Source organism: Lithobates pipiens, unplaced genomic scaffold (assembly GCF_037356315.1).
Source record: "Lithobates pipiens isolate NorthernLeopardFrog02 unplaced genomic scaffold, aLitPip1_a1.2 Scaffold_27, whole genome shotgun sequence".
Classification (NCBI taxonomy): domain Eukaryota; kingdom Metazoa; phylum Chordata; class Amphibia; order Anura; family Ranidae; genus Lithobates; species Lithobates pipiens.
Window position 1 is genome coordinate 77246781 of NW_027507788.1, and position 27445 is coordinate 77274225.

The following is a 27445-nucleotide window of genomic DNA, read 5'->3' on the forward strand; positions in this document are numbered from 1 at the left end:
CTAACACTAGCTGCCCTGACACTTTTTACAGTCATAACTGACACTAAATGCAGTGATCAGTAAATAAATGATCACTGCAATCAGTGACTGGGGGGGGGGGGGGGCCGATCGGGGGTGGGTGATCGGGGGTGACTGGGGTGAAAAGTGTGCCTATGTGTACCTATGTGTCAGTGGACTGTTGGTGCACTTACTTGGATGTCTTCACTCCTCGCCGTCCGGTCAAAAAGACCGACACGAGGAGTGTGACATCACTTCCTCCTGCCTGTGTTTACACTTACACAGGGGAGGAAGCTTCTCATTCACCAGGAGCAATCGAGAGGGGATGGCCAGAAACCAACGGCCATCCCCTCATCCCAGATCGCTCCTGAAGCGAACCAGAACGCTGCATCCAGTGGGAGGGGGTCCGATCGGACCCCCACCCGCTGGAAGGCAAGCACGTACATGTACGTGCTTGTGCCTGTACATGCCATTGTGATGACGTACATTGGCATGCGGCGGTCCTTAAGTGGTTAAAAAAATGCGGAGATATGTTGAGGCAATAACGCAATAAATAGAAGGGGATAAGGTCCGGAAAAGATGACAATGATAGATAAAACAATTGCGTCTGGTGGCCAATGCAAGGTGAAGGAGGAGGGGGGGGGGAATAAGGATAATGTTATGTAAAATTTAAGATGTACGTAAACATATATTTTTTGTATGCTGACATTTCTATAAAATAAAATAAAGTAAAAAAATAAAAAAAAAGATAGATAAATGAATAAATAGACAGATTGATAGATCGATATATAGATAAATAGACAGACAGATCGATGGATAAATAGACAGACAGATAGATAGAAAGATAGACAGGTAGATAAATAAAAATTGTTGCGGTCTGCTTTGTACCACAAACACTCACAAAACCCCGCAAATGAAGCATCTCACATGCAATCCCGTGATTGTATAGACGCCACGCTGCCCATAGTGCACTGTGTCCGGCACCCACACACAGTGCACTTGTGCACTTAAAGAATCCCATGGGGACCACATGTAAACTTTTTCCTTGCATGTCCCCCTCAGATCTACAGCGACTGCACTTTCAAATATACCTGCAGTGCAAAGTGGATTTGCCTTTAGTAAATAACCCCCAATGTGTGTATATTTGTGTGCTGAGCTTACAGTTCCCCTTCTGAGAACTATTAACCCCCAGCACTGATGTCAGCAAAACGCAATATTAACCCAGCAAATGCATTATTAACCCAGCACTGATGTCAGCAAAATGCAATATTAACCCAGCACTGATGTCAGCAAAACGCATTATTGACCCAGCACTGATGTCAGCAAAACACATTATTGAACCCAGCACCAATGTCAGCAAAACGCATTATTAATTCCAGCACTGATGTCAGCAAACACATTATCAACCCAGCACTGATGTCAGCAAAACGCATTATTAATCCCAGGACTGATGTCAGCAAAACACATTATTGAACCCAGCACCGATGTCAGCAAAACGCATTATTGAACTCAGCACCGATGTCAGCGAAACGCATTACCAATCCCAGCACTGATGTCAGCAAAACGCATTATTAACCCAGCACTGATGTCAGCGAAACGCATTATTAATCCCAGCACTGAGGTCAGCAAAACAAAATATTAATCCCAGCACTGATGTCAGCAAAAAACAATATTGAACCCAGCACCGATGTCAGCAAAACGCATTATTAAACCCAGCACTGATGTCAGCAAAACGCATTATTAATCCCAGCACTGATGTCAGCAAAAAACAATATTGAACCCAGCACCGATGTCAGCAAAACGCATTATTAAACCCAGCACTGATGTCAGCAAAACGCATTATTAATCCCAGCACTGATGTCAGCAAACACATTATTAACCCATCATTACTAGCAGAGGCTAGTTGCCACATTGTGGTACTTGGCGACTGGGAGAAGCCTTCAGGGCCTCAAGTTCACAACATGCATCTCCCCCCAGGCTCTGGGGATCATTATCCCAGAGACCTGTTCTGCCATCATTCAGGTCCTGCAGAAGGACTATATTAAGTTAAGTTTTATCCTTTAACATTACATTATATGTATTTAATGTTTGCTAATGTCTTGCATAAATTTCATCGTTACCCAATTACCATGATTTGACTATGCTGTGAATGTCCCCTTTATCCTCTTGTATGTCCTCTTTATCCTCTTGTATCTGTCGGAATGCGTCTTATCGGACCGTGTTGTCAAAAAATCCGACTGTGTGTGGTATGCATCCGACTGATTCCGTCCGAATCTCCGTCCGACCCAATTTTCCAACATGTTGGAAATATTTCCCGACCAACGGGGCCGGTCGGACCTAATCCGATCATGTGTAGAGCATTTTGATCGGACCAAGTGCCACGCATGCTCCCATTCAAATTCCGTCACGGAAGCGCTCGTTCAGGTAAAACTACTGCTCGTAAGCGATATAGCACATTCGTCATGCTGCAATGTTAAAAATTCATTCATCAAGCGCATTCTCTTGTTCTTTACAATGCTGCAAGAACCAACTTCTTTTGATGCTCATAGTCACACACACTTCTCCCGAATGGATTTCATTACTCTTTTTTAACCATTTCAGCAATACAATTTTAGTTTGCGTCACATCTACACAATTTTAGATTAGGTTTTTTCTTTTTTGGATGTTTTTGTGGGGGGATTCCCTAAAAATCTCCTTTAAAGACACTTTGCTCATTTCTCCTTATTTGTTTTTATTTATTCTTGTGTAAACTTACAACAACATTATTTGATTTTTGAGATTTTGTTTTTCTTTTTTAATCTACAGGAGGTTGTTTAGTGTCGGCACCCCTTGTTATTTATTTCACTTTGTTTTTTGGAAATGTACCTGCCTGCTCACAAATAAACTGGCCTTTTGGAAGGAAAACACATACGCAAGTATTTCATCCAAACAAAAAATACCTTTATTTCGATGTCAGTAACAGATAAAGAGGGAGGCAGCAATGTTGAAACTGGGGAGATTTGTGAAGCCTTTGGCCCCCAGGGCACACATCAAATATTTCAACGCAAAAATTGGTGGCCTGAGGAGTACATATCTGAGGGAGAGAAGTCTGGTCCTGAAGTCCATGAAACCCGGAACAGCAGCAGATGACTTCTATGTTCCCAGGCTGTGGTACTACAACAGGCTGCATCTTCTGGCAGACCAGACTGAACCCAGGTCATCACACTCTGGTCTTCCTTACACGCTTCCTTCCAGGTTGTGGCTGTGGTGCTGGAGATGTGGCAGAAAGAGGAGGAGGAGCAGGGGCATGGGCCAAATGACACAAGTGTGATTCTGGTGTCATTTGGCCCAACAGACCCGTGTTGAGGGTTTGGAGAATAACCTGCTCACACAAGATCTGTTGCCCCTGCTCCATTTTCTCAAGCTTGCACACAAACAAGGCGGCCAAGGCCTCTTGGTGTGTTGGTTTTGCTTGGAGTGCCGCAGAAGCCTCACCAATCAGCCTCAGGGCCGACTCCTCAACATTCCCCCCCTTTCTCGTCCTTCTACGTGGAAGGCGAAGGGGAGGGACCTGGCATTTGGGGAGGCTCCTTTGGCTGCCCACCGCCTGGCTGACTGCCACTTTCCACAGCCACCTCCTGGCTGCTGCATTCCACACCCTCCTGGTCCTGGCTGAGTTCTTCCTGTGTATGAAAAAGGGACATAGTTTGAGTTTTTGGTTCATCAAACACACACAATTTTCACATCAACACTGTTGCAAATTGGTAACCAATAGAAAAGACTATCATTCTGAGTCCAGCATTTTTCTTTCTTGTCCCAAAGATTTTGGCCACTACTGTCTATTGATATGTGAAACACTTTCAAAACTCAGCAATTAGGGATCAGAAATCAAGTTAACATCATTCATTTTGACTCCACAAATATGTACAACAATACTATACCTGGCTCAAGCTGGGCTCCTCCATTTCTTCCTGAGTGGAAGGCCCTGGTTGGGCGTCGGAAGACTCAGCGGGTGTGGAATGGAGCATAGAAGGACGCGTGGAAGGAAGAGTAGAGAGGGATTCTCTGGCCTCAGCCTGGTCTGCCAGAAAATTCATCCTGTCATAATACCACAGGGTGGGAACATAAACCTCAGCTGCTGAAGTTCCAGATTTCATGGACTTCACCACCTTATTCCTCTCCTTCATATATGTACTCCTGAGGTTCCCAATTTTCTTTTTGATATATTTCTCATCTGCCCTGGGGACCACCGGCTTCACAAACTCAACCAGTTCCAACAGTGCTGCCTTCCTCTTTGGTCTGCTACTATCGAAAGGATGGGTGTTTTGCCACAGGACTGGCATGTCTCGATATTTATCGATGAATAGAGGGAGGAAGCTGTAGTTATTAAACCCGTCCATGTCTGCAAGACACAACACAAGACAAACCCTAATGTCAGGCTAAACTCCACTAATGCAGGCCTCAATCTAGAAGCAGTGTAGCCTAGTGATGTGCCAAGTTCAAAATTTTACCTTCGTTTGCGCGTTCGTCGCCTCAGCTTCTCCCTCTGTTCACAGATCGTACGGACGACACACGCGTGTTACGTTTTATATACAGTGCGCATGCGTGCAACTCCGCCTGCCCCTAACATTCTTTCCAGACTATTCTCCGCCCCTTCGCTTCCGGCGCAGTGGGGAGAGCACATGACGGAGAGAACACAGGTGCGCACTAATAATTACACTAACGAGGAGGAGGGTGAGGAAAGGCCGGAGCCTGAAACGTCCCGATCCAGGAAGACAAGATTTAAGGCCGCAAATATGGCTTTTGGAGAGATGTTGGAGATGGTCGACATATTGAACATGACCGACTATGGTGGGAAATATGGACCTTACCCAAACCCAAATATCAGAAAGGCCACGATCATGAATAAAGTTGTGAAGTGTCTTCTGCCTAATTTTGGGGTACACCGATCCATGGATCAACTGAGTAAACACTGGTCAGTCCTGAAACGGAGGGAGCACGAGCAGTACATAAGGATCAAGCGTGTTCTTGACAAAAGTAAGTAGTTGTCGTGTGTTCATATGATTATTATTGCTTGCATACTGCTCCATGTGCTTTGAGTTCATGTTGTGCATTTTAAAATGGCCACTTTCAAGTTCATGGTTTCATTCGTTCGTAGGAAACATCGTTCTGCAGATAAGTATTCCAGCTGAACACAGTGTCCCCAATAATGTTATGACCTTGAAGCTCGGGCAAAATAAACAATTGAACAACACTTCCAAACAATGTTTCATATTGTTAATTCTGCCCTCTGTGTAATAATTATTTCATTTTTTCCAATCTCATAGGGGAGAGAAGACTCGGCAAGTATGAGGACACCAGGGACCCCACCCCTCACAAAGAAGGACAACTTCCAAAAGCACAAACAGAGGAGCAGGAGGAGGAGGAAGGAGAGATCGTGCAGGTTGTGCAAATTGTCACCACAACAGGTGAGTGTCGGAGAACACAGCTTCCGGTAAGCTCATCAATGTATGTCACCATATTTAAATTACATGTTTTTTTTTGTTTTGTTTTGTAGGTGATGTGGAAGAAGATTTCCGTTTTACCAGTGAAAGTGCCCAGATCGGGGAGATAATGGGGTGCAATGGGGATTGGGAACATATCCTGCAAAACATCAATGATGTTAATTTAAATTTGAAAAACATCATTGATGTTTTGGGGAGAGTGTGAAACACCCCAAACTAGATAGGGTCTTATTTTTTGAATTTTAATAACAAAATGTTGTAGTTCTCCAAATTCAACATTTGGAAGATGCACAGAGTGTGTAAACATGCATTATCTCCCATCATGGGGGATCAATGTATGTGTTTTGTGTTTAGTGTCTGAGATAAAGGGGTTGCAGCCCCAAAGCATGTACATTGATCCCCCATGATGGGTGCTAGCACATGTTGACACACTGTGTGCATCTTCCAAATTTGGATTTTTCAGGGGGGGACACCCCATGTGATGAAGGCACGATCAGGCCAGTTTGTACATACTCATGTCTGATATTGTCTTCACTTTTCAAAGTGGAACTTTGTAAGTTCCTGTGTTCTGTATTTTACAGTTAGATACATGCCTGTTTACACAAAAACAATAATTAAACCAAATTTTGAATAAACTCAGTTTTGGAAAAACACAATTTCTAGGTTGGTTGTACAAACCTTTTCAAAACGCACATGTGAATGTGGTTGGATTAAACAGTTCAATTAGCAACAATGTGTGGCTTTTTTTTTCATGGCAACAAAAATGTATTTGGAGTACAATTTAAGTTTGTGCTGAGAAGGAGTGTGATTTAATAAAGGCAACTCCACTTTGCACTCCCAGGGCAGTTTCAGGTGTACTTTTGTAGTGCACTTGTAGTGCATAGTGGATGTGCCTTTACTAAAAAAACACCCACAGTGATGTGTAAATTTGGTCAATCATGCCATTTTCCTGCCATGGTGCTGAAAATGAGCACGATTTTGGTCAGTAATGCACTACATACATTAGTTATCAAAAAACAAGGTGTGTGTGTAGCAGATCCACAACATAATAACATTATCTGAAGAAGAGACTGTCCCCTCATCTCGCTCTGAACTTGGGTTTGCACTGTTGGTGAAAAAGGCACAACTTGATCAAACCTAATTATACCTAGGAGACACATAAAACGAAGCCAAGCAGTAAATGAAGGAGTTTCAGATAAAAATTTAATTTTAAAATGCCACTCAGACATTGTCTGGCATATCAATGGCCCCCCTACCCACAAAGTAGTCCATGTATTGTGTTCTAACCTCACGGGCGCTTTGGGGGGGCAAGCCAGGATGAGCATGTTGAAGGCCCGTGAGGTTATCTGCATTGTCCATCAAGTCTGCTTCTTGTTGGCCAACTGAGACTGCATAGTTCGCAGAAACTTTTTTCAAATAATTGTGAAGAACACAGCACGCCAGCACTATGTGATTCAGTTTGTATTCTGCCATGTGAATAGGCGTAAGAAAAAGGCGGAACCGGCTGGCCAGTATACCAAAAGTGTTCTCCACCACTCTTCGGGCTCTGGACAGGCGGAAATTAAAAATCCTCTGCTCTGGGGTGAGGGTCCTCATGGGGAAAGGCCGCATCAGATGGTTCGCCAGGGCAAACGCCTCATCCGCGACGAAGACGAACGGGAGTCCTTCCTGATTCTCCTCTGGGAGTGGCAAGCCCAGACTGCCACTCTGGGGACGCGGGTAGAACTCCGTCCGTGAGAACACTCCACCATCCGACATCCATCCATTTTGCCCCACGTCCACATACAAAAACTCATATGTCGCAGACACCACTGCCAACATCACGATACTATGAAACCCCTTATAGTTAAAATAGTATGACCCCGAGTTGGGTGGTGGGACGATGCGGACGTGCTTCCCATCTATTGCTCCTCCACAATTGGGAAAGTCCCAACGACTGGCAAAGTGGGAGGCCACAGTCTGCCATTCCTGTGGCGTTGAAGGACACTGTGGAGTGAAACAAGAACAACAATTATTAATTTGACCAATCAACATTCCAAGCAGATTACACACAAACATTTTGTGACAAAATTAGTTAAACATTTTGGGAACTGAGTATTTAAAGCCTAAAGTCTAATGTCCCCTTATGAGAGTCATCAACCCCCCCCCCCCCCCCCCCCCATCTGATGGGCCCTTGCTAAAAAATGAGGGGGGGGGGATGTTTAGGACAGGTAACCCTCTCCACTTGATTGAGAGCTGAATGGCTAAATAATGTGTGATACTTTGGGAAGCCCCTCCTTAGTTACACTATTGGCAGCCCACCGGACAGGTAAGAAGTGTCAGAATACAAAACATTAATCAAAATGTAAGCACTTTTTGAGATTCTCATATTACATATCCAGATAATTAATAGGTTAAAAGCAAAAAAAAAAAAAAAAAAAAGGTTAAAGTATTAAGGCAGGCCCTTACACTACATGCTTAGGTGAATTCATCCATAAATGTGAGCATCAAAAAGGTAGGTATAGTGTGTATTGAGTTTGGTAAAGTCAAGAGATAGAGGATTGCTATCAGCTGAGCTAGCAGTTGGGGGGAGGGGGGTTCCTAATGAGTTGACACAACCCCCCCCAAAAAAAAGAAAAAAAAAACACTCTGCATGAATTGAAGCACACACATCACATTTGTAGACATTTTAGGGGGTGTTTAGGGTAAAGCAATACTATAAAGCTGACAAAAGACATTGTTAAGTGACTAGACTATAGTTTTATGGGCCAAGAAGAGCATGGTGGGGAAGTTAGTGAGGCAAATATGCCTGAGGACAAAGGGGCACAGCATATCAATTAGAGCATATTGCAATGATGGTAATTAGGGAATGAGGAAAGAAATTCAAGACATTAGCAATCATGGAATACATAGAATGTGATGTTAAAGGATAAAACTTACCTTCATATAGTCCTTCTGCAGGACCTGAATGATGGCAGAACAGGTCTCTGGAATAATGATCCCCAGAGCCTGGGGGGAGATGCCTGTAGAGAACTTGAGGTCCTGAAGGCTTCTCCCTGTCGCCAAGTAGCGCAACGTGGCGATGAGCCTCTGCTCCGGAGTGATGGCTTGCCGCATGCAGGTATCCTGCCTGGTGATATAAGGGGTCAGCAAAGCCAGCAGACGGTGAAAAACGGGGTCCGTTATCCGGAGATAATTCCTGAAATCATCAGGATTTTTCTCCTGGATCTCACGGAGAAAAGGCATGTGCGAGAACTGGTCACGCTGGCGCAACCAATTCTTGGTCCACAAACGCCTCCCCTCCCTGTTCATGGACCGGGCTTGTGTCAAAGTAGCAACCCCAACACGAAGCCCCTGCACAGCACAAACTCTACGACGAGTACGTAGAGGAAACATGGTTTGAAAACGGTCGGCTGGTCAGAGCGGACACCAGAAAGCACAGATAAACAGCAAAGCCTGAAATAACGACCTGAATAGCAGAAGCAAGCAGACAATAAGAATTGCCTTTCAAAGCGTACTATACCAAGATATAGTCCACAATGATCAACAAATACTTACTGACTGCACGCACTGATTATCAGATACGCACCGACAAGCAGAAACTGAAGAGCTGTAGCGATCTGAATCACAAATCTGAAAAGCGCGAATCGTCTCTCACCAAACCTCTACTAACACACGATACACACGAGATCAGCAGAAGGAGCCCAAAGGGTGCTGGACGTGGAGCTGAACTTCCTTTTTCTAGTCCCGCCGTACATGGCTTACGTCACCGCGTTCTTGGCAACCGCAAAATCAGACAACTTGGCCCGACCATGTGTATGCAACAGTTTCGGACACAATCCGTCGGACTAAATCCGACAGGCAAAATCCGACAGATTTGGTTGCCAAAATCTCCGACCATGTGTACGTGGGCTAAGACATTTTTTGCGTGGAGATCCATGTGTGTCTCAATCTTGGCCCTGTTAGTTGGCATGAAGGTGAGTCAAAATAAGGCAATTAAATTGTGCTTAGAAAAATTAATTGCATTCTTCCAACATAAACATGAACTTCAAGCATCACCAAAAATTTAAATTGGTAAATGTTAAACAATAACTTTTACAAACAAATGCAGTTTACAAAGTTAACTTAAAGTGGTTGCTAACCCACTTTCCAATGTTCACATAATCCGTTCTGTCTCCTCATACAGTGCCCCCTGTCTCTGAGTTTTATTTTAAAAAAATCCTCCTTTACCATATTATATGATGGCTCCTGGTGCTCATGTAGCCAGCTGTGTCTCCTCTCTGCCTGTCAGACAGAATCAGCAGGCAGGGCCGAGGTTTTCCTGAGGGATGCGAGGAGGAGAAGAGAGAGCCGACACGGCCAGTCACGTGACTGCCGGGAGCCGCCGTGAAGTACGGTAAAGGAGATTTTTTTTTTATAATACACAGAGACAGTAGGGCACTGTAAGAGGAGACAGAACGGATAGTAGATTACAGGTGTTACAGGGTGCCAAATTACAAAGCACAAACACTGTGCTGTATAAAATACTTTAACCACTTGCTTACTGGGCACTTAAACCCCCCTCAGTCCCAGACCAATTTTCAGCTTTCAGCGCTGATGCACTTTGAATGACAATTGCGCGGGCATACAACACTGTACCCAAATGAAATTTTTATCATTTTTTTCCCACAAATAGAGCTTTCTTTTGGTGGTATTTAATCACAGCTGGGAGTTTTATTTTTTGCTAAACAAACAAAAAAAGATGCAAAAAAAAAAAAATCATGTTTAATAGTTTGTTATAAAATTTTGCAAACAGGTCATTTTTCTCCTTCATTGAAGTGCGCTGATGAGGCGGCACTGATAGGCTGCACTGGTGGGCACTGATAGGCTGCACTGGTGGGCACTGATAGGCTGCATTGGTGGGCACTGATAGGCTGCACTGGTGGGCACTGATAGGCATAGTTAAGGCGGCACTAATAGGCACAGATAAGGCGGCACCGATGGGCACAGATAAGGCGGCACTGATGGGCAAAGACGGGCACAGATAAGATGGCACGGATGGGTGGCACAGATGGGTGGCACGGATGGGTGACACTAAGGGGCACTGATAGGTACCACTGATAGATGGGACTGCTGGGCACTGATAGGTGGCACTGATTGGTGGCTCTGATAGGTGGCACTGCTGGGCACTGATGGGCGGCACTGCTGGGCACGGATATGTGGCACTGGGGTGCAGCACCTTTGTTTAGGCAGACAGTGGGCACTGCTGGGTGGCACTGTGGGCACTGCTGGGTGGCACTGTGGGCACTGCTGGGTGGCACTATGGGCACTGCTGGGTGGCACTATGGGCACTGCTGGGTGGCCCTGACAGGGGGGACACATTGTTTATTTAGGCAGGCAAAGCAGGGGGCAGGTGGGCACTGGCAGGGGGCAGGTGGGCACTGGCAGGGCTGGCCGTGATCGGGACTGATGTCCCGATCACGGCCGCCGGTGATCGGCTTTTTTTTTTTCACCTCGCGCTATCAGCGCGAGGAGGAATAATAGCCGATTACCGGCTCCGTTATATCACATGATCAGCTGTCATTGGCTGACAGCTGATCACGTGATAAGGGGTCGGGATCGTAGACTCACCGATCACAGAGCGCGACGTCGTCCCGGAAAAGGAGATCCGCGCTGTAGCCGTCATTTGGCTATATTGCGGATCTCAAGTGGTTAAAGGAGCAGGATCCATATATTTTACAGGGCACTTACACCCCCTTCCTGCCCAGGCTATTTTTCAGCTTTCAGCACTGTCGCACTTTAAATGACAATTGCGAGGTCATGCTACACTGCACCCAATTTAAATTTGTATCATTTTCTTCACAAAAATAGAGCTTTCTTTTGGTGGTATTTAATTACTGCTGGGTTTTTAATTTTTTACTAAAAAACTAAAATAAAATGTCCCCAAATGTTGAAAAAAAAATATTTTTTACTTAGTTTCTGTCAGTAAATATTGTAAATAAGTAATTTTTCTCCTTCACTGATGTGTGCTAATGAGACGGCACTGATAGGCTGAACTGGTGAGCATTGATGAGGCAGCACTTATGGGTTCTGATTAGGTGGCACTGATAGGCCCCTTTCACACTGGGGCACTTTGCAGGCGCTACAAAGTGCCCTGAAACAGCCGCTGCTGTCTCTCCAGTGTGAAAGCCCAAGGGAGCTTTCACACTGGAGGTGCGCTTGCAGAACGGTCAAAAAATTCCTGCAAGCCACATCTTTGGAGCGCTATAGGGGTGTATTTACTGCTCCTAATGTTCCCATTCCCATAAAAAACAATGGGGCAGCGCTGAAAACCCACCTGCAAAGCGCCACTGCAGCGGCACTTTTAACCTTTTAAACTGCCCCGCTAGCGACCGAATAGGGCCCTAAAACTACGGTAAAGCGGCACTAAATATAGCACTGCTTTACTGCCAGCGACCCCAACTCCCCTGTGTGAAAGTAGCCATAAGGAGGCACTAATATGCACTGATGGGTGGCACTGATGGGCAGCACTGATAACCAGCACTGACTGGCATCACTAATGGGCAGATTGCTGGCACTGGTAGGCACAAATTGCTGGCACTGATTGGTGACATGTTGGCGCTATATTGTAATCAGGGCACTGATGATCAGATGTTTTGTTGTTCCCTGCGAGGAGATGCCACTGATCGGCACTCCTCACCACACACTGAGATGTAGAGTGCCGATTACCGGCAGCTCCATGTTTACACATGACTGGCTGTGATTGGACACAGCCAATCACATAGTTAAAAAGTCGTTGACACTGTTCTTTACAGAGATCGGGGTCGTCACATGGCGCGACCGAGCGAGAGAAGCTGTTCTGGAGTCCCAGAATGAGAGCTGCACCATCCCGCCATCATTTGATGGTGGCTGGGCAGCAAGTGGTTAATGACAGAACTTTAACAGAAAGTACAAAACCTACCAAAAATATACAGTATTTCTGTAAATTCCAACAGAATGGCTCAGCATCTGCTGCCCACTGCAGTTACTGGAGCACCAGTCTACACAGAAATTATGTACACTACAGCAATCAAAATATGTCCACTTCCTGTAGTATCATCTATTTGATGTTTGTTATACCAAAGTTCATTTAAAAATAAAAAAGGTGTGGAGTTGAGGCCACATGTTTCCTGTGACAGTGGAGCTACAGCTGCAAAGATTCTCAATAAAGTTCAGTAAAAAAAAAAAAAAAAAGGAGTAGAGTGGAGGACACATGCTTCCTGTCATCGGTGGAGCTCCACTCTGCAGCCAGATCCTCTTGGAGCTGAAATCTAGAACCAGTGTCATATTCTCCTCCCACCAGCAAGAGCGCCGTCGTCCGAGAAGACGGCAACGGGAGCCAGGCACCAGTAATCGATCACAGAAGTTTACACTGTTCTCTACTCTGTTTTGAAGACGGCGCTCGGCTAATTGTCCTGCGCCGCTGTGTGCTTCTCGCGAGAAGCGTGAGCGGAGGCTTGTGCGGGCAACGTTCAGGTACCGTATAGAGATTGAATAAATAGAAATTCCAACAAAGACGTCTCTGTGCTGGGGAACTATAAGTCTCAGCGCGTCTAGCCAGGTCAATTACTCTTTCTGGTGCTTGTAGTATATTTGGAAGTGATAGGCCGCAGAGGTCTGTGCTGACTGCTATAGATCCTATCTAGTCCTGAGGTCTTGACACCTTGTATATAGCAGAGCTATGGAAACCCCCCCCCCCCATTGTAGTGTGACCGCAGGGCAGGTTAGCACTGGATGGGATAGAGAGCAGTGTTTTGTATGCTCACACACTGCATGGTAGTGTAAAACATCCATTTAGAGCTAATTCACAATATATGTGGTGGCAGACGTTTTACTGCATTGCAAATGGTCTGTCACTGCAGGGTCACACAGAAAACTGTTTTTCTGTGTGTCCCATTCACATTGCAACACAACCTAGTGCTGTGCTGAGGTAAAATGCAGACATGGTGCATTTTATCACAGCGCACCATGCCGGATCACACTGCAAGGCAAGGTTGCGCAGCGCCCTACTTTGCAGTGAATGAAGTGTACTTTTTGTACACTTAGCATAAAGTTGATTCAAAACAGAAAAAAAGAGGAGCTGTGGTATGAGCTGAATCGTGCACCACACTGCCCCAACCCCCCCCCCCCAGCAGTAAATCACTCCGGCTGCTCTGCTTTGCAGTGTGAATTTCCCTTATGTTGGGTCTTGTTTACACCACAATCTGTGTGTTTCTGCATCTATGTTTTCAGTGCATTTGTGCCCCCCCCCCCCCTTTTATTTATTTTTTTGGGATTCATGTTTTTCATTTATTTCAGGTGAAAGTATAGCTAAAGGCAAAACATTTTTTTTTGTTTGTTTTAGATGGAGTGGAGGTGTATTAGAACATATATAATCAGTTTTTTATCACTGTCTTTGCTCCCTCTCTATTTGTGGTGGTACCATTATTGTTCAAAGTAAAAGAAAATCACACATTTTGAGTTTTCCCCAGAAAAGTAATAAAGAAATCTTCCAGCAAGTTCCCTTATTTTTCAGGGATTTCTTCTCACTTCCTGTTTGGCTATGGGAAAGGAAGTTAAGAAAAATCACTGCAATGGGACACAGATGGCGGAAAAAAGAATCTGACGGGTTATAACCCTCCCTTGCTCTATCCTTAATAGAAACAAAAGTTTTGCCTATAGTTCTACTTTAATTTAAATTTTATTTTTTTGCCAAGTTGCACTTACATGGTATTTCTGGTGTTCCTGTACATTTGCGGTTCTGGTACAGAATAATGCAGCATGCTGTGCTTTTTTTAAACGCACATGAATCACTGCAGTGATGTAAACTCCGCTCATTAGAATACATACATTTTTCTTGCATATGCATTTGTATTGTGTGTTATGCTGTGTTTAACCACCTCATTACTGCCATATGTGTGTGTATATATATATATATATATATATATATATATATATATATATATATCCATCCTCATATTGAGGAGGTGGTTATACCGGGATCATGGTTGAAGGTTTAACAATGATCCTAGTATCAAGTGAGTGATTAATCTTTTTAGTAAAAGTGATCCAAGCAGCTTCAGAGCCATTGGATAATTTTTACAGGTTCCAGAGGGATACCCCTGATCTCTCCATAAAGAGGACCCGCCACGGCTCATGCTAGCACAAGGGCTGTTGTGATAGCAGTAAAGTTGATAGAGGCAAAAAAAAAAAAGAATGCAAGCAGTTGTTGTATGAATGGTGGCCAGGGCAAGTGAGCAAACCCTCTGTGGTCGGTTTGCAGAGGGGAAGCCACTCGCACGGAATCTCAGCAGGCTACAAAAGAATGCTCAAGGACTGCTAAGCTGCAGTATATTAGGTTTTAGTTATTGGGTTCTACTATCTTTTTAACACATGAGTCTTTTGGTTGCTACACACAGCATTTCTTTGTGAGTCCTGAGGTTGTGCCATTTGCAATCTGGGTTTACAGGAAGTGGTTGGCTGAGGTGATTAATGCTAAACAAACGACACCCACTTGATTGCCAGGGAATATAGTAATTACCTGTGCCCCATCAGGTCAGGCGCTGCAGCCCAAGGGAGAGAACGATCACTGAATAGGCTCAGAGTTCAGCAGGAGTACTTCTGGTGGTGGTACACAGGCAAGCAGTCCCCTGCAGATGACGCACTGACAAGTCACATAGGCTACTCAGTAAAGTGCAGTCCTCAGACGCCCTGCTGTGTGATGTTGATGTTGCTCTATGGCTTTCTGTGTCACATGGCTATTGGATGCAGACTTTGTTATGGCTATGTTCTGTTATAGTCTGTAACACACAGTACAGCCAAAAGTTAACAAAGTCAGCACCCAACAGCCATGTCACATAGAGAAAGTCCTGCGAGCAACATGATGATCATCATCATAAGCACACAGTTACAGGCTACTTTACACTTGTGTTTTTGGGGGGGGGGGGGTGGCAGTAAAAACACAGCTGTGGTCTTGGGGATCTCTCCTGTTGAGGATACCTGGTTATATGGTGGAGTTTTTCCACACACTGCTGTTTTTTTGTGGGGTTAGTTTCACTAGTTCCCACTTGCCATGGTGGATGAAGTTTTTATGCTGTTTTTTCCCACCCCTCATTTGGCACTGCTTGGGGACGTCCCATTTAGTTACAGAGAGGAGCTGTGTAGGTTGGTGAATATAAGAGAAAATAGGATTTTTGTACTCACCGTAAAATCCTTTTCTCTGTAATTCAACGACCGACACAGCACCCACCCCTCCTTTTCTCTACGTTATACTGCTTGTTGACGTACTGAAGTTGTTGGGAGCAGTGAGGAGGGTTGATAGCACAGGGTCCGCCTCCCTGGGGCGTATTAAAAGTTCTGTGTATTGTGTAACAATTTTGCTTAGTTCTCCTAATGGAAGGCTATACAACCCATTTAGTTACAGAGAGGAGCTGTGTCGGTCGGTGAATTACAGAGAAAAGGATTTTACGGTGAGTACAAAAATCCTATTTTTTTTCATAAGATCAGAAGTGCTCTTCTGGCAGTTTTGGAAAAGATTTTATTTTTAGCTAGCAAAGCTTTGCCTCGATACATTTTGTCAGAATCATACAATTTTATCTACTAAGAACTATAATAAACCTTAATCAATTAACTGTTTATCCAGCACCTTTTTTGTGTCTAATGATTTGTTTGTCTCTGGTAGGTTGTGGGTTTGAACAGCGATGGATGCAGCCACTCAGGGAAATGGGGGCATTGTATCAGATGTTGTCTTTGTCATCGAAGGAACGGCTAACTTAGGACCTTACTTTGAGTCCTTGAGGAAACATTATTTGCTGCCTGCAATAGAGTAAGTTATTTTGTATGCAATTTTATACTGCTTTTTTACTTTTGAGTGGAATTTCAGAACTTCATGGTGCATACTTATAATGTGTAGACTTTTTTTAAAGTGGACCTAAACCCAAGGCATAAGACATTTCATAAAAATGCAGAGCTATTTCAGAATCTGATGAGGGTTGGTCCTGGAGTGAAAATAAATATATCTGTCATTTAAACCAGAATAGTGAATTCCACAGTTCTCCAGTTTTGGGTCACATGACCCAAATTTGTGACAGCAGCATTATAGTGTCAAAGCAGGCCGACACAATGCAAAGTTGCTTCAGGTTACATAACATAAACTGAGTGCTGCAGCCCTGCACTTTCCAGTTGTTACGTTTTTATTCACCCCCCCTTTTTACTTACCTGAGTCCTCATTTGATCCAGCGCCGTGCAGGTCTTCTCTGCTCATTTCCATGTTTCAATGGATTTGCTGGGGCACTGGGAGCCATTGGCTCCCAGTGCGTTCAATCAAAGCCAGTGATGAGGAGGTGGGAGGTGGGGCCGAGTCCTGCTGTTTGTGTCAATGGACACCGCATCGGGGTTCCGGTGAGAGCACACACAAGTGCTTTTATGGTAAGACATTGCAGGAGGGGAGGGGGGGGGGGGGGGATCTATGCATACAGGATGAAACAGCCTTTTTACACAATGCAGTGGATTAACCCCTAAAGTTCCACAGTGAGTATATATAACAAGCATGCTATGCTGCAGATACAGATAGATTGTACTGTTGTGGGTTTAGTAACGCTGTAAACCCTCACATATACCCAGTGAAGTGAACAGCCTCAGATGATTCACAGGGATGAAACAAATCCCCCTACATATTTTTACGTGTGTGTGTGTGTGTATATATATGCCGTCTTCAGCTGTATATATCCTTTAGAAAGTGCACATCATGTTAGAGATTTTCTCTTCCTCTTCTGCACTGGGAGTGGATTATTGGCATACAGCCAAGACAGCTTATTGTAGGAAAGGCACACACCCTCACTTCACATTGGCAAAGGAAGGAAGTAATGTGCAGAGCTCTGCTAATCTATTTATAGCAACTTCTCGCAACACAAATTTCAGGCTGCTAGATTTATATATTTTCTCTTCTACGCATAAAGCATTTTGAATAGCAGTTTATGTATATTATTTCATGTTTTTGTGTGGGTAAGCTTATCTCCTTGGCTATATAAATTGAGTAGCAAGTTTTTTGGGATAAGTTGATTGTTTGTGTTTTACCCAGGGGGACACACCTACTATGGCTGCAACTAACTATTATGTTCATAATGGATTAGTTGGCTGATTATTGTTTCTATGTAAATTGTTAGGGAGCAAAAGCTCTAATCCAATCTGAGAATAACAGACAGAAAAGACCTACTCTATATACTATTAGAGGTTGAAGCTGGTAAACATCAGATTCAGAGATCACATTTTTTTTATTTAACCACTACAATACAGGGCACTTTCGCCCCCTTCCTTCCCAGCCCAATTTTTCAGCTTTCAGCACTCTTGCTCTCTCAATGACAATTGCACGGTCATGCTACACTGTACCCAAATTAAATTTTTAGCATTTTGTTTGCACAAATAGAGCTTTATTTTGGTGGTATTTATTCACAACTCCGTTCTTTTTATTTTTTTTGTGATATAAGCGCAAAAAAGAGCGGAAATTTGGAAAAAAAAAAAATATTTTCTTCTTTCTATTTTAAAAGAAATCCAATAAAATCAAATTTTGTCGTAAATTTAAGCCAAAATGTATTCTGCTACATGGAATTTTTTTTCATTTTATATGGAATACCATTATTTTGGATGTGTGTAGTTTGTAGGCCTAGTAAAGGAGGCCCCCAAAATACTTTCAGATACACTGTGTTGAAATAAAAATAGTGAACTCTAAACCTTTTGGTGTGATGCTTTTGGATTTTGTTTAAAGCACATCCAAAATGCCTTTGTTTATTAGAGTAGCTTAACATGAGTCTGTTTACTTCACACTGCAAGAGTAAACGCATTTTGAATCCAGTGTCTTCAACTCATTTCTTCTTGATGCTCCAAAACTGGGCCTTTTTGACAGGAGGTCCTTGTTCAACAAATTCTACCATGTAACGTCCCCCTTGCACCAGCTACCCATCCTATATGGACTCCTATTTAGATGTTTCAGAGCTCCAAAAAGAAGGTGTGCACAATTTAACTGCTACAAGAAATCTAACAGCATTCAAATGAGTCTGGCTAATGCATCAGAGCAAATTAGATGAGGGGCTTGGCCATGGGGATAGAGAAGGGCAGTGATAACGTCTTCTTGGAATTTCAGATAGGTTAGGGAACTTTGGGTGCACTTAGAAAAAATAATATACGAATTGAACAGGGCTAGTTGCATCAAATGGCAACTTTCTTGTACCAAAACAGTGACTTCCTGGGGGCCAAGTAGGGTTGCATCATCTGGTCATTCATAAGCAACTACCCCCCCCCCCCTCCCACCAATGTAAAGGTTATACTCATGCACACATTTTGGCTTCTGGATGGGGCCTTTTCTTCTCTGCAGCTCCACCAAGGTGTTATCATGCATTGTGGAAAGGATGTGTAGGCACCTTCTTTTTTTATCTCTCACTTCAGCGCTATTACCTCTTCAGTCCACATACTGGCCATTTCACACACTCAATTTCTTGGCAAACAATCTCTGTGGGAAGCCTTTGTGGTTGGTCCGTGCTGTCCCACAGGCCACAGTCTTCTTTTGGTACAAATGGTGGAAAAGTGAGACTTGTGTAGAAATTGTCTACGTATAGGTGGGGTAACCTTTCCCAAGCAATGGTTCGATCAGCTGCCAGACAATTTTGACACTTGTTCCCATGTAGGTAGGGCATCCAGGGGGGTTTAGCTGTCTCTTTTCCCTCATAAATGATGAAGTCATATATAAACCGTGGCCCTGTCACATGCCTTTGTAAAATTTTATCCCACGTCTGGCTCTTTTTTACTGGGGAGGTATTGCTTTATTCCAAGTCTTCCGGCAAAGTCTACTAGGGATTCATCTAAACAAATATTTATATCAGGGGTAAACCTCTGCTTAAAGCTGGCGCAAAAAAAAAAATTGATTTTTAATAACTTGTCATAACTGGGATGATCTTGAGGGGGGCATTGTTGTTGAAATGTGAAAATCTCGTAACGGGTTCTGGGCATCATTGACAAATAGAACGGCATGTGATGGAAAGGTTAAATAGACCAGTAGGCATGGCGTTCATATTTTTTTTTTTTTTTTGTCAGTCCTATGTTGAGGGTTAGGCCAAGGAAAGTTCAAAATTCTTCCACTTTGAGGGGTTTCCAAACAAAGGTAGGGGCGTATGAAGGATTTGGATTGTTGGCTATAATATGTTGGCTGGTGTATAGATTACATTGCTCCATGATGTAATTTAGGAGATCATCGGTAAAAAATTTAAATAATTGTGGTTCTGTTTTCTGACTGTATCTGAGGGGCTGTAAAAAGGGGAATTACAGGTTCTACTGACATATCGGGCAGCCATGTTGGATACAGTAGAACATCTGGGAGGCTAGCATGGGCCCTGCCTCGTTGATGTAATGCTCCGTTGCTAGCATCTGGCCTATCCTCTAGGAAGGTTGCAGAACTGCTGGTGAATGCCTGCCTATCCCAGAGTGCTGCGCTGCTGGTGCATGCCCTGGATTGCTGCACTGCTGGTGAATGCCTGCATATCATCCTGGAGTGCTGTGCTTCTGGTGAATGCCCTGGAGTGGTGCGCTTCTGGTTGTCTGCCCCTGCTCATATCTCCCGATTTCTCCTTGTTATAAATCCTATCTTCCCCAGTTTCCATCTCTGAGCCACTGCTTTCCACTGGCTCGTAGTCGCTATCAGAGTCTGACGGAGAGAGTTCCCCGCTACTCTCATCCAACAGGAGTATCTGGAGAGCCTCCTCTGCACTGTAGGATCTTTTTTTCATGTTGGCGGGCAGATGTGTCAGGTGGCGGGCGGGCAGATGTTTTCACTGTTTTTGGGAAACTAGCTGGGTGATCAGTGGGTTAACAGCAAACGGCTAAAAACTCACTGATCTCCTGGCTGCAGCATAGATTGTCTCTTCCTCTCCTCACTGACGGGCTCTGTGTGAGGAGAGGAAGAGACGAGAGCAGTTACACAACTCTATTTACATTACATGACGACTGTGATTGGACACAGTTGTCAAATGATCAGGAGGGCCTATCGCATGGCCCTCCTGTTTTGTACAGCTCGCCTGTCTCTGGGGGGCACAGGCAGATCGGGATCGCACCGCTGAACGTGCAGACAGCGGCGCGATCCCCTGTCAAATACAACTCCTCCCCCTATGTTTACAATACGTTGGTTGTGATTAGACACAGCCATTGTGCGGATCAAGAGGGCAAATGACAGTGCCCTCCTGCTGTTCCGAGATGTGGCGTGTCTGGGGGAATGTCCACTCAGGAGAGCGCTCCCACCTGGCTGTTTATGTGCAGTGGCCGGGTGGGAAGTATTTAAACCATTGAAGTCTATGGAACCAAAAACCAGAAAAAAAAAAAAAAACCCTGGCCCTTTCAATATGCCTGGAATGTAAACCTTGCAGTAAAGCACGTCGGTCAGAACAAACATTGCACAGGGCTCCATTACGCAGGGTCCAATGCCATAAGGCTTTATGGCGCTTGACCCTGAATACTGGAGCCCTGTGCAGTGTTTGTTCTGACCAAGGTGCTTTCCTGCAGGGTGCTATATAGGTCCAGGGGAGTGGACCTCACATTAATGGGGACCCAGTCTCTGAAGGTCTTTTATGACAGCTTGCTGTGATGGGTGAAGATTGGACACCTGTTATGTTCAGAGTCCTGCAACAGGAATGGTAAGTCTGCATAAAGATGCATGTTTATACGTTTGCATAAATAGACAGGGTTGCATAAAGATACATGTCTGCATAAAGATGCAGGTTTAGACATGTCTGCATAGATGCATGTTGCAGAAACACGTTTCATAAACTCTTGCTTATTGCGTAAATGCATGTTTCCATGGGCACGTATTGTATAAATGCGGGTTTACAGGGGCGCACGCTTTTGTGTTTTGACTAAATGCATAGTTGCATAAGCACCTGCTTCCATAAACCCATGCTTCCATGGATGCATGTTGCTTAAACACATGTTGGCATGTTTTCATTTGTGCTGCATAAGTATGTTTATTTACATTAAACATATGTACTACTTTGCCTAGGACTACATACATATGTACTTCTTTGATAAGGATTACATACATATGTGCTTATTTGCCTGGAGGTACATGTGTGGGTGCTTATCGGCCTTGAACTGCATACATAAATACATAGTGCCAAGAATACTTGTATGCCATCATGTTTGCATACCTAGGTACTTGCATAACGGCATACCTAAGGGGTTGCATAGAGGTAAACCAACATTGTGTTAGGCCTGCATCCTTGGAGGACTGTATATTAGGTTGGCTAATATAGTTGCTATGTTATTTACCTGTTATACCAGTTAAATGGTCCCAGAAAGAGAGGTAGCCATGGGAGGCAGGTGCACCGCTCTCAGGTTCAGGGATATGGTAGTGTCCACATTTCCCTGTGGTCAGTGGTGTTGGGCGCATACATTTTTTTGGGCAAACTGGGATCACCTTGATCATGTCTGATGTCGGTTGATTGAAGCCTAAGCAGGATTAAGCCTGATTTAGTATATTGATTGGAGACTGCCCGGGAATACCAGATGCTGTATGCTTTTCCCCACCTGGGTGAGGGAAGCTTATGAGGCGGCTATGTTTTGGGAGTATGTCAGGCCAGAAGATCTTAGGGCAGGCTCTGAGGTGGTTTTCTCTATCTTTAGCCGACAGAAACCTGGTAGGTTAAGTGCACCTCTTGGGACTGTCTGGGTCTGCCACAGAGTTGTCAGTCTTTTGCCTTGCATTTGCTCTTGGAGCAGAAGTTATGGGCTCATTATTGTGAGACAGTTAAATGGTAGCAGTTCCAAAACCAAACAGGGACATGAGGTCTATCTTAATATCTCAAGCCTCTGAACATCCTTCCGTTTTTCAGATAGGCTAGATCTCTTCAGTGATGACCCCTCTGCAAGAGGTAGATTTCAAGGAACATAATCATTTTTAAATGCACGTCTACATGTGGCGGTTTGTTTCAAGGCTCATCAAGGATTTCTGTAGTGGAAAGCCGTATTTTCTTTTTTTCTTTTTTTTTTTTTTTTTTTGTAAATCTTCCCTTTTGGCTTGGGCACAGTTTTGCAGGGTTCACAAAGCATTTATCCCCAGTGCTGGGCTTGCTGATGACACCTCAGCACTCATTACCTCCAATCTTTGCTGAGGAAGCAGTATATTCCAGGGGTTCCTTCGATATAATTCTACAAGAGGAAGCTGTGTTTGGGTCAAAGCACGTTCCCTACATACAGTCCTGCTCCAGGTCCTGCTAGAGGATCATTCTCTATGGAACTCTATGGAAGATCCAGGCATTGGATTGCTGGAAGGATCTGTTTCTGGGGTGTTGCAGAGCAATAATTGGTTGATATTCTTCCTTTTCTGGAATTTGTAGAATAACCACTGATGCCAGTCTCTCCAAGTTGATTTGAGGCTGGCTACAGTTGAGGGGGCGTGGTCTCTACATGAGAGAATACTGTCCATCAATATCTTGGAATTTTTGGTCAGTACGGGCTTGCTCTGGATTATAGGACATACTAGTTTCAATCCGGAAATGCCTCTGAAAGCATATTTATCAACCACCAGGGCAGCACCAGAGGTCAGGAAGGTGAACCACATTCTGTTTGGGACAGTACAAGTGCTGTCTCTATCACCAATACATATTCCAGGGATAGAATAGTGGCAGGGGGAACTCTGCAGGGGAATCTATGAGATTCCAAGTTCTACAACAGGTTGGGACAGGTGTGTCCGGGATGAGAGGCCCACTGCCAATAGGGGTAGATGTACTGGTAACACCTTAAAGTGGATGTAAACCCCGAAAATGTGGATGTAAACCCCGAAAATGTATTTTTTTATGTCCTAATGTAGAGTATAAGAGTTAATCCAGCTCTGAGCAATCCTCTTTTATTGTTTAGCGAGATAATTCTTGACAGAGAAAAACTTTATCAAATCCTCCCCCTTGCTGTGAATGACAGGTGATTTACATATCTCGTGTACTAGCCTAAGAGACGTGCATTATTTTTAATTCCCTCCCACTCCTTTGTTCTGCTGCTCTGCCAGGATTGGATGTTCCCCACCTCAGCATAATTGGGCATGCTGAAGTCATGTGGTTACTTTCCTGTCTCTTTACTGGATGTTAGAGATCATAGCAGAAGTTTGGTGTTAAGAAATACACAGGAAAAAATGCATATTGACAAGGGGAGTGTAGAGATGGGCGGGGAGGCTATTGACATCGCGACTCCACCCACCAAGCTCCAGACAGCAGACCCACCCACAAAATCTGCAGTTTTTTTGGTTCTCAAAACAGACAGAGGGGAGACATTTGACAGGTAAAGATACATGCAGGAGGTATGTATATCCTTATAGATAACCCCTATGACAGTAGTTTAGAAAGGATGACATTGGGTTTACATCCACTTTAAGGATCGGTTCTCCCTAATTTTTTTTTTTTGGCTTCTGCCACATCTTTGGCAAAGAATCTGTGAGATGGTAATACTGATATTGGTGTTGGCCGAATTAGCACAGGAGGGCTTGGTACACTGACATAGCGAGTCTTGCAGGGGTTGCTCCTTCGACGCTCCCAGTTCAGCGGGACCTAATGGTCTTTAGTCCTGTATCTCAGCACTGTTAAGCCTCTGAAAGCCAGCTTTGGGAAACTTTAATTACATGATTTTAAAATTATTTTCCTTATCGTACATCACGGGACACAAAGCCATAGTAATTACTATGTGGGTTATAGGCCACCTTCAGGTGATGGACACTGGCACGTCCTGACAAAAAGTCCACTACTGGGAGTACCTCAGTTTTTCTTCGCCAGTGTCTAAGGTGCTGGTTATGAGTAAAGATGTGCTGTCTGACCTCCACTGGAGCAATCCTTGCTGGGGCTAGCCATGCTGACCGGATTAATTTAAACTGTCCTATTTTGGGCCAAATTGAATGGTATCTGGGCCTTGTGTTCGAAAAAAAATAGGTTTTGCCTGTGAATGCTTCCTTTTTTTTTTTTTTTTTTTTTTTTTTAAGAGAGCTGGACCCTGGGGTCCAGTACTTTTTGGTATTGAGGCCATAAGGTTTTTAACTGGCAGATACTGTTCAAAGAAGGTATTCTTACCCCAGGCGAGAGTCCGCTCCATAAAGGAGTCCATTCGGCTGTGCATTAAATTGTTAGGAATAATGGTGGCCTCTTTCGAGACCGTTCCTTATGCATAGTTTCATTCAAGACTGCTGCAAAACATCATTCTGTCGGCCTGGAAAAAGAAAGTGTCCAGGCTTTGGACTTTCCAATGCGCTTATCCCCCCCGAGGTGCGTCAGAGCCTCAATTGGTTGATATCCAGCAACCTCCAACAGGGTAAATCCTTTCTACCAGTGTCCTGGAAAGGTGATAACAGATGCCAGACTTCTAGGCTGGGGAACAGTCCTGGAAGAAGCCTCTGTCCAGGGGAAGTGGTCCAAATCCAGAAAGGACCTTGCTCACCAATATTCTAGAAATTCGGGCAGTACGTCTGGCCCTAGAGGCCTGGATGCTCTGACTACGGAATTGTCCTGTCAGGATTCAATCTGACCATGCCAGGGCTGTGGCCTACATCAATCACCAAGGGGGCACGAGAAGTCGTGCGGCCCAAAAAGAGGTTAATCATGTTCTAGCCTGGGCAGAAAGCAACATTCCTTGCCTATCTGCGATTTACATTCCAGGGATAGAAAATTGTCAGGCGGACTACTTGAGTCACGAACAGTTGTTTCTGGGAGAATGGTCCCTTCACCCCGACATCTTTCTGTCGATATGTCCAAAGATGGGGGTGTTCTGGACGTGGATCTGTTCATGTCCAGATTCAACAACAAGGTCGACGACATTGTGTTCACTTTGTGAACAGGCGCCTTGGTCTTTTCATGGGATCAATTCTCACTGATCTATGCGTTTCCTCTGGTTCTGCTTCTTCCACGCCTTCTTCGCAGGATCGAGCAGAAACAGAAAGGGGATTCTGGTGGCCCCAGCTTGGCCCAGAAGATCTTGGTTTTCTGAGATCATAAAGATGGCAGTAGGTACCCGATATATGATGCCGCTTTTTTTGGGCCGATATGTTAGGCCAATTTTTTTATTTATTTTTTTTCCCTTCATCTCATAAAATCTAACAGTTAGACACCTTTTACACTGGGGCGTTTTTCAGGCGCTTTTGGGCTAAAAAATGGCACCTGTAAAGTGGATGCAAAACTGCTCCCCTGCAGTCTGTGTGGAAGCCTGAGTGCTTTCACACTGAGGCGATGCGATGGCAGGACATTAAAAAAAAGTCCTGCAAGCAGCATCTTTGGAGTGGTGTATACCGCTCCTCCACCACTCCTGCCCATTGCAATTAAAGGGCAACGCTGCCGAAGCGCCTGCAATGCGATTTGGCAGCAGCGCTTCATGGGCACATTTAACACCTTCCTCTGCCGCTAGCTGGATTATAAGTGTCCCGCTAGCAGCCGAATAGCACCGCTAAAACTGGCAGTGTTTTACTGTCAACACCTGCCCGCTCCAGTGTGAAAGCAGCCTTAAGTAATACAGAAAATGTCTTACATTTTAAACATTTATTAAACAAAACAAACAACCAATCAGTTCACTTGTATGTATAATTTTTAGATTAAAAATAAATATATATATATTACACAAAAACATGTAATCAAAACTTTTGGATGAAAAAAATGGGCTATCTCTACTGTTTTCATATTATTATTATTATTATTATTATTATTATTATTATTATTATATTTTTTTTTTTTTTTTTTTTTTTTTTTTTAAATCATTAGTGTATTTTTTCCCAAAAAATTGTGTTTGAAAGACCGCTGCGCAAATACCGTGTGATATAAAATATTGCAACAGCCGCTATTTTATTCCCTAGGATCTCTGCTAAAAATATATATAATTTTTGGGAATTTTAAGTGATTTTCTAGCAGAAAATACAGGATTTTTATTTGTAAGCATCAAGTGTCAGAAAAGATTTAGTCTTTAAATGGTTAAACTGAGAACTACACACAGTTGAATTCATTCAGAAGTGTAAACATTGTATCTCTTTACTCTTTTCTTGGCAGACTGCCCAGAGAGGAAAGAAGTGCTTCACTGATGTCTTCAGGCAACTTGCATTGACTTCTATTACAGAAGTAATTTGCAAGTCACGCTGAAGATGTCATCGGCCTTTTTTAACAGCACAATCGGCCGATGGCGATTCATTAAACACCAATATCGGTCGACCTCTAGTGCCTCCAGAGTCATATACTATAGAGACTGGAAGGCATGCGTCTCCTGGTATGGATCCAGGGGTTGGCACCCCAGAAAGTATGTCATAGGTAGGATCCTTGAATTCCTGCAATTTCCAATCCAAATTGGATTGGAAATAGAGCTGCCCTTGAGTAAGGATGAGCTCAGGCGTGTTTGCATATTCCACGTGCAGAACCCGCCAGGAAGTTAGCACAGCGCTGTGCTAATCACAGGCAGTGAGACATTGCCCAATCTCTGCAGCCGCACAATGTCTCACCGCTTGTGATTAGCGCAGCACTGCCTCGACTTCCTGGCGGGCTCTGCACATGGAGTATGCGAACACGCCTGAGCTCATCCTTACCCTTGAGTACTATCAAAGGCCAGGTCTTGGCCTTGTCGGTATTCTTTCAATGGCCTCTTGCTTCTCACTCTCTAGTACGTAGCTTCATTCAGGGGCTAACGCGGATTAATCCTCCTGACAGGGCACCCCTGAATCCTTGGGATTTGAATTTTAGTCTAGTTGGCTTTACAGAAACAGCCTTTTGAGCCTATACGGGAAATTCCCTTATTCCCTATTTTTGGTTGCCATATCCTATGCCAGAAGGGTATTGGAATTGGCGGCTCTGTCTTGTATAGAGCCATATTTAATTATGCATAATTAAAGGTGGTATTGCGGCCTCATCCTGAATTCCTACTGAAGGTAGTGACAGGTTTTCATTTAAACCAGGATATTATTCTGCCTTTTTTTCACCAGAGCCTTGATCTAGGCAAGAGAAGTCACT

General features: G+C 44.0%; 1 protein-coding gene across 4 annotated transcripts in view; it reads left to right on the plus strand.

Moving 5' to 3' along the window:
* The first annotated feature begins 12800 nt into the window (after positions 1–12800).
* MED25 (mediator complex subunit 25) overlaps positions 12801–27445 on the plus strand; it is a 474735-nt gene continuing 460090 nt past the window's right edge. For 3 of the 4 annotated variants that reach the window (XM_077457089.1, XM_077457091.1, XM_077457094.1), the window contains exons 1-2: positions 12801–12953; positions 16138–16281. In XM_077457089.1, the coding sequence (XP_077313215.1) occupies positions 16157–16281 (125 nt within the window). In that variant the 5' untranslated portion in view covers positions 12801–12953; positions 16138–16156. Of the gene's footprint in view, positions 12954–16137; positions 16282–27445 lie in introns of those variants that run through there. The other variant, XM_077457090.1, reaches the window with a different exon arrangement.